Here is a 13481-nt window from a genome sequence, read left to right as displayed (position 1 = left end):
CACATTCTAGCAGAGGTCCTTGGAAAGCTGTAACAGGCATATATGAGTTCCTTACAGTCAAGTACATTGTTAACTCATTTAGTGTTCTGGCTTGCAAAGGAGTCCAATTTATGTCAAGTAGTTACAGGATGTTGTTAGCATGAAACAGCACAGTGCATTTCTGAAGGTTTGAGGATAGAGAGGGGATTACTGCAAGATTGGTTTACATAGAATCATTGTTGAAGCTGTTCTTCAGTCTGAGGTTATTGCATTACAAAGGTCAAGAAGTACACTCAGCTCTTTTTTCATCTCATGCAATGTCATTTAAGAAAATGGATTTTGAAGCTGATTCCACCTTGCTGTGCTCTCTGTCCCGTAGGTGTGGTGAGGCAGTTGAGAAGAATAAGCACCTGATCACATCAGACCAGAAGGAGTACCAGCAGGAGCTTAAGAAGAACTACAACCGCCTGAGAGAAAGCCTGAGGCCGATGCTGGAGAGGAAAATTCCTGAGCTCTATAAACCCATCATCAGGCCTCGGCTGGAGAACAGGTAAACAGACCCACCAAGTCAAAAGGCCAATACTGCTTTGACAAGAGAGACTGAGCTGGAAATAAAACACATACCATTGATCTTTTCATCACTATGATTGCTGACCCCAAAGTAAAGTGACAACAAATGGATTCGAGCAGAGATCCATTCACACTGTCAGTGTCACCTTTAGAAATATTGATAGCTGAGGCAGGGCCACAGTGCACAGATTGAGAGTTGAGCCCAATGCCATGGCCAAATTACACTCATATATTAATAAAGACTGATTACTCATGTGCTCAAGTAGTTTTATGATCGACCATGATAATCTTGGGACATCTCGTAACAATTTATTTCCACGCTTCAAAGGGCAAACTATCTACCAAATTTAGATTTTTCTATCAGTTTCTATCAATTACTCTTGACTTGGAATGTCAAGAGAGCTTCCAAAATCAGTTGGACTGATATTTACACCAGCAAAAAAATATGAAAATATGAAATAAAAATATAGCCCTGCCAATACTGGGTCTTTAAATCTGACATTCCAGTTGTAAAGAGTGAGTAATTGAAATAAAATAAGTCCAATTTTGTGTCCAGCTCATGGAAACATTTACATTATGTCTCTGCTGCCCTACCTCCTCATCGTCATCATCATTCCTTATCCCCCCCCCCCCCCCCCCCCCCCCCCCCACCCCCTTGTCTCATCCACTGCCCTCTCCCTCTCATAGGGATTCTTTCAAACGTCTAAGTTTCCGCAGAGCTCAGGAGGAAAACTCCTGAGATGCGACGGCTCGTCTGAGAGAGAGCGCTACAGAGAGGAAGGCGAGACTGTCACACAGCCGAGAGAGGAAAAGAGAAGATAAGATGAAAGAGGAGAAAAAACAAGGAAAGGAACCTCTGGTGATATCCTTGCACTCCTTTGTGCGGGAGCAGTACATTGTGTCCACAATGGAGGACTCACAGTTTCTCAACAATCCAGCAGATTGTGTGTGTGCTGTATGTCCACTTTTACGATTTGACAGTTGTTTGTTACAGGAGAAAAAAGAGAGTGAGCACATAAAAATAGTGGAGTGGGGATCACAAGCAAAGTGTAGCTTATTGAGTTTCACTGTAAAATCTTCAGATGCTTTGGCTCTGTTGATTTCCTTTTTTTTTGATAACTGCAAGTCCTAATAATGCTGCAAACATTTCCTCTAAGTTGGCAAAGAAGCAGACTATAGTTCCTCTCTGAGGTCCTTGCTGGCCCAGGGCCTGTATGTGTGCCAATAATTCTGGTTTGTATGTATGTAAATGTTTGAATGGTTGTGTCTTTATTTAGATAATGTTTGGAGTGGAAGATTTTAGTGCCATACTGAAGTCACTTTGTACTTAGTGATGATAAATGATTCTGTTATGTGCTAAAGGGCCTCTGAAACTCCCCTCTGTGCCAGTTAGGGCAGCAAGAGTATGGATGGTTTCTGCACTTGAAAAATAGATACAATTACCTGTGTAAACTCTTAAGGCCATTCTTGTGTTATTATTGTTGGGCATACAGTACCTGGCCATGTAGATAATAGAAGAGTTTAACTTATTAAGAGTGATCTGATGTAAGTTCACAGGAGGCAGAGGCTCCACATAGCTTAAATCTAAATCCACATTTTGTATATAGTAGAGGTATTACATCAGATGATTACAATGATGTTTACAAAGGTATAAAAAACTATTTTGCTTTTTATTTTATAGAAATGTATTTTTAGATAAATAATAGCAATAAAGACATTAATTGGAAATAGTATTCAGTAGGCAGGATTCAGTGACTGAGTGTGCTGTAACAATCTCAGTGTATGTTCTAGCAGTTTCAGTACCTGTTTGTAAATAGATCACTTCCTTGATACACACGGTGCCAAATTTAATTCCTTTCTTATTTACTTAGGAACTGAGATAATTAACTAGACATGCAAGATTTTCAGAAGTCACTCCACAAAGCTGTGCTCTGCAATGTGAATAATGTTTACTCCATATGTCCGTATACATTCCAGAAGAGAAATTTACTACTGCTTTGGAGTATTGAATAGTGACAACCTGATTTTATTTGACATCCATGAAATGGCTCATTTCATTGGTGTTATGGTGCAGCTCATTACTGTATTTCAGTAATGTAAATGTGTTTGGCATTTCAAAAGTGGGTACACATTTTTATTGACATTAATAATTGTTTGAATATTTCCTATTTCCAGTTACATCTCTTATTTATGAACTGCAAAATGGTAAAATAATATTAAAATGTTATGCAGTGTGGGTATTAATTATTGATTAAAATGTATACCTTTTTTTGAAACATGCAGGATATTGCTGAGAGTTGGTGTTATAAGATATATTGGTGGTATTCAACCACTGGAGACTGCAATTATGTTTCTTTATGAGTTATTTTTATGTTCATACCTGTTGTGTTTCATTAAATGTGGACATTTAACTTGTCATGCATACAATGCTGTTGAAGCACCTGAATAAAACTTAATATATGCACATGTGTCATTACTTTGTCAATACAATATTTTTATTTTTATTTTTATTTTTTTTTTAGTCTATCTGTCTGTCTGTCTCTCTGTCTCTCTGTCTGTTATTTTAGCCATTTATAGTCCAGTTTATCCAGATTAAGGTTACAGTTATTCAAGTTAGTAGTTTTATAAAATAATATATGGAATTATTGGAATATATATGGAATATAAAATAGTTACTACATAGTAATAATAATGCTGTATTTATTTAATTTATTTAATTCATTAAAAAATAAAATATGATTTTATGGGTGATTGTTTTAGCACTGTGACAAATACAGATTATTTTACTTCTCAACGATCGATAAAAATTCTCAAGTGTTTTTTTTTTTTCCTCCCACAAATCTCTGATAACCTGAGTGTGAAACTACAAAGCGAGTTTAAAAGGCGGGAAGAAGCCGGGTTAAGAACTACAATCTGCTGCCGTCGCGTCAATGTGACGACATCACTGCTCGACTGCGACATGACGGATACCAGTTGATGATTTCATTCACAACAGGCGAGTAATTGTCATCATGGATGCACTGTGATACATCCGTGCGTGTGATGCCCAGGGGTACGTTGGCAGTTGTTTTGTAGCACATTATTTAAGACAGCGTTGTCTACAGTGAAGCGGGTCATTTCAGACAGCACCGTTGCTATAGTTTTGACCGCTGTTGACAACAGACTTTTAATGTGAAGTTATCCTTAACTCCGTAGCTAACGTCACGCTGTCAAGTTAGCTTCACACCACCAAAGTTTAAAAACTCAAACGTGAATTGGTAAGATAACTTGCTGTCTTTTATGTGTCACAACCTTTTTATATACAGTCTATGGTCACAACATGCTACTGAGCTGTCATGTCATACGACTTCAATCGCTGTATCTACGTGTGTCAATGTGCTTAACCCTCAGTAAAAGTTAATAAGCATTTCTACTTTTGCTTTGAAGCTAGACTGTAATTAAATAAATATGAGGGCTAACCCTTGAGTTACCTTCTGTCAGACTGACTTACTGACTGTATATAAAAAGCTCTGACTATAGCATGCATGAAAGGCAAGCTCTTACCTGTTTTGCTTGCAAGGACACTATGCGCCCTGACCTGTCAGTTCAAACATTCACAAAGATCGTTTATAAGTTATTAACCTTTATCTATTCAATCTCTCTCTTTACTCCTAAGCCCATAGCAACCCACCTGGAAAGTTGAGGTTATTACAAAGAGAAAAGATGTATCGCATATAGCTAATTTCTGTCTGCATTCCCTGGGCACGTGGAAGCAAACACTTATATAACTAATGCAGTTAAATACAAGTTAAAAATAATAATAAATGCAATCATAGATCCAGATATAAAGACAAAATTCAATCATTACACCCAACACTATAAAGTATATTATATACTGTAAATAAGCAAATTATTTTGCACTAAATAATTACAGATACTGTGTCAGACTGTGGCAATATTGACAAGACCATCCATTTGGCATCAGGAGAAAAAGTATGGAAATCTACACGTTCCCAAAGTATCAGGAAGCTTATTCTGTTTGTTAATGGCCTCAGATGAAAAGGCCAATTGTGCGAAGGCAGAGAGCAGTTAACCTTGAAGCTCTGATCATTTCCTCTGAGCAAAGTTGTACAAAGCTTGTCAGTGGTGGAGATGCAGCACAGTGAGTTATTTTAAACGTAATTCCGAAAATTAACTCTCAAATTTGAAAAGTGGAGCCACTCTTTTGTTATTAAATTTTATCGTCACTGTATGCAGAAATAAGGTGACCATGATCACCACTCTACAATTGAGTATGTTACTACATTCAATTTAGAAGTGTAGTAGTACCAGAGTGGCCATATAGGTCTGGGATGGATGTTTTTAGCAAACCTGGGAGATATGGGGTTTCTGCTTTTTTTTCTGTAGCTGTAGATGTTATCCCCTGTTTTTGCGTGCTCATAATTTTATGAATAGATTCCTGCACTGAATAACCTCTGAGGATTTTGTGCTGTAAATGGTAATTGCACCTCTGTCTTGCCAAGCCTGCCTCATGCCCCGAGCAGACTAAATGGAAGGATTGTGACAGCATAAAACTCATATACAGCAGGAGAGCTTTAATATAGGCTACTGCAGACAGTTAGCTGTTCCTGGCACTGGGCTGAGGTGTTTTGCTATTACTGCTTCATTAACACAGATCAAAATAGGATCATGAAGGTGTTTTTCATTTTTGGAAACATCTGTGGAATGTGTGAACAGATGGAGTTTGACACTTAAGTTTGAGTTTGAGTTTGTGTTAAGCATACAAACCCTGACAGAGTTGGCTTCATCACAGTACACTGACAGAACACTTCATTCATAGGCTGAAGTAAGCACATCTGCACACAGGAAGCCATGGAATATCAACTTATAGTTTTGTCTGAAACTTACATAAACACACATTTGGTCAATTAGCCTATAATAAATAAAAAGTTTGTAACATGAATAAATAAAGATTTATTTTTGGTCTTAGGTCCAGCAATTCTCTACATAACTTTGACGCAAGTTGTGTGACATGGAGCCAGATGTGGACCTAAATCCAGACACAGATGACCTTCCACTCCGAGCCAATACGAACCACATACTTGTCAGACATTATGTGCTGGACCTGACTGTTCATTTTGAAAGGAAGGTCATCAGTGGTAGTGTCGTTCTGTTCCTAGAGCCATGCTGTGGGGTGAGGACTAAGGCTGAGGATGGCACCGGACCTGGGGATGGAGCTGGCTCTACAGAGGCTGGAGGGAGTCAGGATGGGTTTGTGTCTAGATCACGGGATGTGGATTCAATAGAGGATGGAACAAAAGGACTTAAGAAGAGTATGACAAGGATGGATAAGATGTTTGGTGCTAGAGAAAGAGAAGGAGATGAATTTCAGGCTGTTTCCGGGGTTGGGTCGCAGACTGCAGCTGAAACAAAAACTATTCATTCTTCGCATTTGTGGGAAACCAACAGTGACGGCGATTTCACCTTAGTGCTGGACTGCTGTGACCTCGATGTGTCAAAAGTTGAAGAGGTGGACATCACCTCTGTGTCAGCCATGTCTAGTCTCCCATCAGAGGTCAGATGTGAGAAGTCTGGAGTCAGCTCAGTGAACCCACAAGCAGCCTTTTTTCAGAAACTCATCTCCCTGCCCTCTAGCCGATGGAAGCAGAGGCACCAGCTGTTTTTGCTGTGTAGCCGTGCCCCTGGCGCTCAGGATGGCAGTGCACTGCATTTTCAAAGAGACCGATGGAGTCTCCAGGTGAGGAAGAAGGGGGCAACGTCCCCTCAGGAGTTCCCTCGTGCTGTCAGGATCTGCTATGAGACAAGGCCGACAGGAGGCTCTGTGAGATGGACCAAAGACCAGGACAACAGGTTCGTCTCAGGATGCAAATCATTAAACCCATTCCATAAAACAGTGGTTTTTATAATAGGATTAAGAGGGAGGACTCCTCTTAAAGCTTATATTTTGAGCTTGCTTTGTTAGAACAGAATAATACTGATTCATTAATTCACAAAAACACGCCACAGGCTGTTATAGTCTGTTCTCTGCGTGGATGCTTTGCATGTGTGTATGTGTGTGTATATTTGGTGGATCCTTTGAGCATTGAAATGAGGGTTGTTTATAGTTTACCATTGTTTACCCTTCCAGGGTGTGTGTTTACACTGCCGGTTCTCCCATCAACAACCGAGCCCTCTTCCCCTGCCAGGAGCCGCCTGTTGCCATGTCAACATGGCAGGCAACAGTACGGGCCCCCAGTGAGTGTGTGGTTTTGATGAGTGGGGAGGAGCAGGCTGTACCTATTGAGGACAGAAACACACGTAAGCTGTTATTTAACAAACCTTTTGTGTCAACCAGTAGAAGTCAAGTTGATTTTAATAATATATCACTAATTCACAAATTTACTTCAAAGAGCTTTCGTTCTGTGCAGCATACAACACCCTCTATCTTTAGACCCTTGATTAGAAAATGTGGCTTATTGTTGATTGACCATTTGTTCAATAATAAAAGTAAAGTTGATAAATTTCACTTATTTTGTTAAAGGGAAAAGGGGAGTATACAGAATCATGGTTCTGCAACAGTCTAATTCTGGTATCACTGGGACCTGAACTTAAGTATTGTGTTGGCACTCGTATAGAAAACAAACTTCTAATGAGCCGTTATTTTTTCACTTTGATGCCAGCTTTTTTAAGCCTGGTTCAAGACATCTGAAACTCTGTCCACCTCTCAGATTTTTTCAGTAATTTAATTAGTTAAAGTGTTGCGTTCTTTCAACCAAAACAATTGGAGCTTTGTTGATGAGATAAAAAAAAAAAACAGCGTCATCTTTCTGTATCAGAGCCAGAAAAATAATGACAGAGAATGTGACTGTCTACTGATTTATTATGGCAAAAAAAGAAACAAAGTCAGTCATATTTTTTCCTTAATCTCTCTCCAGGCTCTCTGTCATCTAAACTCCTCTCTACGTCCTTACCACTGACATTTTCATCCTCTCTTCTTCTTCCTCTACCCTCTGCAGGTTTCTCCGTCTGGAATTACTACGTCACTATGCCCATGCCCGCTTCCACCTTCACCTTGGCAGTGGGCCACTGGTGCCAAGTTACAGCAGAAATTCCCCCAGCATTGGAAAGAGGGGTGAGGGACAGGACGGATTGTGGTAAGACTGCCAAACCTGAGGCTGGGTCTGCGGAATGGACTGAGGCTGAGCTCGTGTCTGGACTTGGAAGCTCCTCTGGTGCAGTAGTAAAGGGCTCTTCACTCCAGACTTGCAGGTATTTTATTATTTTTCCTGTGTTCTTTTCTTCTTGTAAGACCTCCTCCTACTCCTCCTCAGTCTGCTATTAACGCAAGTCCGGCCCTTCCACATTCCACGGTGAAACTTTCCTTTCGCCATACCAAAAAAGGTGCAGGTGAAGTTAGGTTGATGGATAGGGTGCAGCACTCAATCAGCATTTTATGACAAGTACATTAAAGCTTGCACCACAGTACATTGGGTTCAATGCCCAGCAGAAATGGTCTTTGGAGAGCGAAAAAAGGCAATGCTGACATAAATTTTTATAGAGGTACATGATACAGGGTGTAGGCTGGGACATTAGTGGGGGCTGGCTTACTGTGGGCAGGGCAGGGTTGGGCTGGGGTCTTCCTCTTCACTGGCCAGCAGGTTGGAAGGTCTGCCAGTGGTTTCCAGTAATCATCCTCCTCCCCTCATGGTTTTCCTCCAGCAGCAGCCCAGCCGTAGCCTGCTGCAGGCCCCAGGAATCTCCCACTACAAGGAAGGCCTTTATTTTCATTGAATGGCTGGAAGGAAACTTGGATGTTGCTCGAAACCTTTGGAACACGTCTGATGCTGAGGATGGAGTTAGTGCTGGATATTGGATTTAAGAGGGAATGAGGTTGCATGTCAGCACCTAGATATTTTTGGGATCTCTGTGGTTTGCCTGTGTGACGTATATATTCCATATTTCCATTGCTTTCATTTCCATGCTTAGCACAGAGAGACAGCACACATTGTGCCATATATTGGTTCACCAACTCAAGAACTGTATATTCTCTCAGTAAGAAAATTAATTAAATCATTGCTATTAACCTTGGATTAAACTTTTCTTCCCCATTTTAATCTGCTACAGCAGAGACCAGACCACCTGCTCAGACTCTACATTCTCTTACGCTTCCTTTGAGAATGAGGGGCTCTCTGTAACTGATTATTCAGGCATGGTGGATGACGGCGTCTCTTGTTCCCATGGCGACTACCCTTGCCGATTTACGGAGCAGTTGGCTAGGTCCCAGCGGGTGATTCCACACCGTGTATTTGGCCCCGTCAGCTTGCTGCAGAAGGCCCAGGTGGGGTTTTGACAAAGGGCCACTGAGACCTGAGCTAATTATATTTTATATGATTAGAAGAGACAGTTAGCATCAGTTAATGTTTGTGCCACTGTGCCAGAGGTTTTCAACCACCATCTCTTGGCAGAATGATAAAAGTGTGCGACTGCATTCTCATGAGAACAATTTAAAATGTCCCACATACCCAAAATGGGAATTTCTAACTGGAATAACATTGATAACTATTAAGTCAAAGGCTTTTGCCCATTCAGTCAGTTCTGAGCTGATAATGCCTTTTAGATAAGTTGCGAAACATCGTAGAGAAAAAACAGGAAGTGCAGACTTAAAGGGATAGTTTGGGTTTTTGACATGGGGTTGTGTGAGGTACTCATGAATAGTCGGTTCATTACCTGTTGTAGATTATGTTCTGCGTGCTCCCAGTTAGGAAAGCCAACCGGGAGCAACTGGCAAATTAGCAGAGCTATGTGTTGCTGTGGACAGTGCCACCAGAAAAATCTGTTTAAATGTATGCTTCATGTAGAGTATTATCTGCTGAAAATATTCATTTATAAAATATTCACACAACCCCATGTCAAGTAACCTAGTATGTGGAGGAGCAAATACATGAACTCCCAAACTATTGTATATCCTATAAACAGACATCTGATTCAGGTAAAATTGTAATTTTATAGATGCCTGCTGTTTTGAGAAACTTGTTGCTGTCCTTCTGTAGATGGGAGTCCTCAAGCTGTTGCCTCGATGTTTGGCTGCAGCCCATGCCGTTCTGGGGGTCCACCCATTTCCCCGTCTTGATGTTCTCATCGTTCCAGCAGGGTTCTCCAGTCTCGGCATGGCCAGGTAATGACACTTAGATACTTAGAACAGTGGAACGTGTTGGGCTAAATGCTGGAAAGAGGATTGGACATGGAAGTTTGGGGGACAAAGAAGGAAACCCAGTAGTAAACAGGCTTGTAAGTTAAAAATTTCTCTTCAGTAGATAACGTTTTTTTACAAATTAGGTGTGAAATGAATTAACAGTAAATAAGTGAAATTCTTTATGGATTTTTAAACCTGCAAAAACTTTTATTTTTACCACTTGGGGGCAGCAGAAACAAGCTGTGAAGACAATGCTGACATATAATTAGCCTTTATTATATATGGTAACAATTTTTCAAGTCTGTCTTAAAACAACAGTTAGGTGAATATTGTAACAGGTTTCGATTGTTGTAAACATGAATCCTACTAATACTAGCCCTTAAGAGATCCGTGCCCAAATCAATTTCACTGTAAGAACATAAATAAGAACATAAAAAGAACATACACTGCAAAGTTTATCAGAAGCCAATATTAGCCTTCAGCAAGCTGTGTGAGACAAATCAAAGTTCCAAAGTTTCAGTCTTTGTAATTCTCTCTTCGTGTTAATGTCCCCTCACACTGAAACAAAAAGGAGGATTCTTGTACTAAAAAGACTTAAGAAGATCCTCATTTGAGTTGGTTAGCACAAACATATTCATATTAACTTCAGATAAACTGAAATCATTTGAGTTGTGTTTATAGTCATGAGAGAACTGTTTAATAGTCCCATAGTCCAATATTCACTCTCCCTCAAGCTCTTCTTTGGTCCCCACCAGCTCCTGAGGGAAAGATCTGGCTCATATATTCATGTTCACCAGCTAGTAGCTAAATTAGTGTGTTTGCTGCTTGGCAGTTTGTGTAAAGTGGGTTTGAAGAGCTTTGTTTGCCTTGTGTGTCTGGAAACGACGCTGATGAGAACAGTAAGGATGAACCAAAACAGCGAAGCTGTGAATCACTAAACCAAAACAATGAGCTGAAAGATGCTAAAGTTCTCCGTATACAGAGCAGAGGTGGTAATTATCTATGGGTTTCTTATTATAATATAAGTGACATCTTTCACATTACACATAGTGAATCTGATCCATTAATATAAAAAATATTTAATGCAGCAGCTTTAAAATTCAGCAGTTTTGGCAAAGGATTAGTATGCAGTCGGCATGCAGACCCATTTTTGGACAATTATTTACAGGTTGTAAAGAAACAGAACATCAAAGTTTTGCCACAACAAAGCTAAAGTCAGCGCTTTGTTATTTCTCAACTTTCTCCTGCTGGTTTGGTTTTTCAAGTAAAATGTTTCTGGGTTGAATGATTAATGACAAACTTCACATTTCAAAACTCCCTCACTCTGTCTCAATCTTCTTCGTGGAGATCTTCCACATTGGAATTCTTTTCTGTATTAAAGAGTCCAACCATAACCTCCTCTAAAGTCTATTCAGTCACTTGTCAACCCCCCCAACATAACCACTTTTAACATTGGCCCATGGGACTTATCGTCTGACCTGCTAGCATATCCGTGGGGCTTATGAAAGGATGTGATGCTGCCACAATTTCATTTTTTATTTTTCAGCAGGAAAAGTAACATTCAAATACACTAGCAGAACTAGATTGAAGCCAGACAAAATGTAAACGCATTAAAGTTGGCAAAGGAATCTTCACTAGGTCTCCTATTAAACCCTTTTTCCATACGCTGTCCCTGTCTTCTTTCATTGTCCCATCATTAACCCTCTACTTTTCTATTCCCTTCTTCTATTCATCCCGTTTCCAGAACACATCATCTCTTACTTCCTTCATCCCTTTTTCCATCCCAAAAAGCTCTCTTCCCTCAGCCCTTTCCAAAATTTTATTCCCACTTCATCTCTTAACCTGTTCACACTTTTGTTCTTTTTACATTTTTATATTTTTGCCATGCAATTGGCACGCTGAGCCAAGTCAGTCAAATTTACACTATTTCAACTTCTCCATCCCTTCCTCCAAACATAACATGGTTCTTCCTTCGTCTTCTAATTAAGACCCCAAAGCCCTAACCCCAAACCCTGACCCTCTTGATGAGAGAGGTGGCTAACCTCTTCTTTGGGCACAGCTTCACTGACTCAGTGAGTAAGTGAATAGTCTGCTGTGTTATAGCTTTTCAGAGGTTTCAGGTGGTCTGCAGGCTCTCTGCTCCACACTAGACCTGTGTGTATTTATGTACTTTATGTCTGTTTGTGTGCAGTTTCAGTGGAGGTCTGGGGGCAGATGGGTGGGCACAAAGCCAAAGGATGACAGATTCACTGTACTATATACACTATAGATAATTCTCCTCTATGTATTTCTTTGTTCCCTCTTCTCCCACACAGTGTCCTCCTCCTCAGCTACTTTCCCCTCTACTCTTTTTCCATATTTTTCCCCCTTTACACTCCCCAGTTGTCTGTTGCCCTTCTGTCCTGAAAATCCGCCACTTCTTCTTCACCCTTCACTGTCTCTTATTTTTCTCTTTTCATCTCCTGACTTCCTGTTACACTCTTTGCCCTCATAATATCCCTCAATCAGCCCCCTGTGTTTGCCGTCCTTCTCTGTCCTCTCCACTTCTCTGTGCGGGCGATCACTCTTCAGTCTGGCCTCTAGCATTCTGCAGTAGTGATAGTTTCTCTGGAAATGAAGTTTTGTATTTTCTCTGCAATATAGTACTTTCAGTTGGCATATGGTTTGCCTGTAGATATGACTGAAGTCCAGCTGGTAGCCATATGAATGATGTTAAAATTGGAAATTGAAGCTAAATAAAGACCATCAATGTCTGGCTCTTTTTTTTTTTTTTCAAACTGTTGATGAAGTAAACTGATTAGGGTGGTCAGTGAACGTTGTTCCAGTGTCTGCGGTCTGCAGCCGCAGTCTCTCTTTCTCTCTGTCTGTCTTTCTCCTCTCCCCCGGCGGCCTCCCTGAAGAAAAGTCCACCAGACAGGATATGAGCTCATACCTGAATATGTTTTCTGCCTAAATTTCTTACGTTATATCCAAGAGCGGTCTCAATCAGAGGTATTTTGAAGCACAGAGGGCGACAAGATGGTCACAGTCTGGATCTAGTTCTCAACTTTGCATATTTATTTCAACTACTTCACCCAAAATACAGAGTGTTCTTTGATCTACGAACACTCTCTCCCCTCATCTTGTGAAAATCTGTCTCCCTGCTGTATTTATTTTGAACAGAGATCAAGTGCTAACACAGAGCCTCTTCTCTGTGGTTGTTGCCTGATGGATATTTTCTTTGCCTTATGAGGATAGCTCCCAGGCACTTACCCCTCTTGCCTTGGCTGCTTAGACTCCTGTTAGCTACAGATGACAGAGAAGAGATTTAGGGCCTTCATTAAGCTTCAGACAGCACCTGCACTGACTCCCTATAAAACTCTGCGTGGTCCTCAACCCAGTGTCAGACTCACTGCATCCTCCCCTCAATGCAAGTGGTTCGGTCCTGCATGCCTCCGCACTTAACCACGGGGTTGTGCCATAGGAAGGCGGGGAGGTCAACCAAAATGGAAGCGGAGATTGAGATGGAGATGAGAGGGAGATGAAGAGGGTAAAGGCGGGGTTCAGGAGCGGACCCCCAGGATGTGGGAGAGGATGTGTGGATTATTCCCAGCAACAAAAGCCATTAGCCCCTGGAAGGACTTCAGAGACTGGTGCTATTTAATCTAGGGATTGGGAGGTATGTGGGCCCCAGTCGCTGGGACTGTGCCAAGTGCCGTTTTTGTGCAGTGCCCCAATGGAAACAGCAGGAGTGGAGGGGCTATAGGCCAGGGAGCGATTG

The 13481-nt window shown here is 41.0% G+C and overlaps 2 protein-coding genes across 6 annotated transcripts in view; both read left to right on the top strand.

The window, feature by feature from the left end:
* dock8 (dedicator of cytokinesis 8) overlaps positions 1-3013 on the top strand; it is a 53504-nt gene extending 50491 nt beyond the window's left edge. For all 3 annotated transcript variants that reach the window (XM_022764817.1, XM_022764816.1, XM_022764818.1), the window contains 2 exons: positions 359-529; positions 1237-3013. In XM_022764817.1, coding sequence (XP_022620538.1) covers positions 359-529; positions 1237-1288 — 223 coding nt within the window. In that variant the 3' untranslated portion in view covers positions 1289-3013. The remainder of the gene's footprint in view (positions 1-358; positions 530-1236) is intronic.
* Positions 3014-3530: 517 nt separating this feature from the next.
* Positions 3531-13481, top strand: part of cunh9orf3 (chromosome unknown C9orf3 homolog) — a 98079-nt gene continuing 88128 nt past the window's right edge. For 2 of the 3 annotated variants that reach the window (XM_022764807.1, XM_022764809.1), the window contains exons 1-6: positions 3531-3601; positions 5519-6399; positions 6677-6846; positions 7545-7797; positions 8653-8866; positions 9579-9703. In XM_022764807.1, the coding sequence (XP_022620528.1) occupies positions 5561-6399; positions 6677-6846; positions 7545-7797; positions 8653-8866; positions 9579-9703 (1601 nt within the window). In that variant the 5' untranslated portion in view covers positions 3531-3601; positions 5519-5560. The remainder of the gene's footprint in view (positions 3602-5518; positions 6400-6676; positions 6847-7544; positions 7798-8652; positions 8867-9578; positions 9704-13481) is intronic. The other variant, XM_022764808.1, reaches the window with a different exon arrangement.

Source organism: Seriola dumerili, unplaced genomic scaffold (assembly GCF_002260705.1).
Source record: "Seriola dumerili isolate Sdu_G_001 unplaced genomic scaffold, Sdu_1.0 BDQW01000581.1, whole genome shotgun sequence".
NCBI lineage: Eukaryota > Metazoa > Chordata > Actinopteri > Carangiformes > Carangidae > Seriola > Seriola dumerili.
Note: the sequence above shows the minus strand (reverse complement) of the source record. Positions and strands in the feature narration are given on the sequence as shown.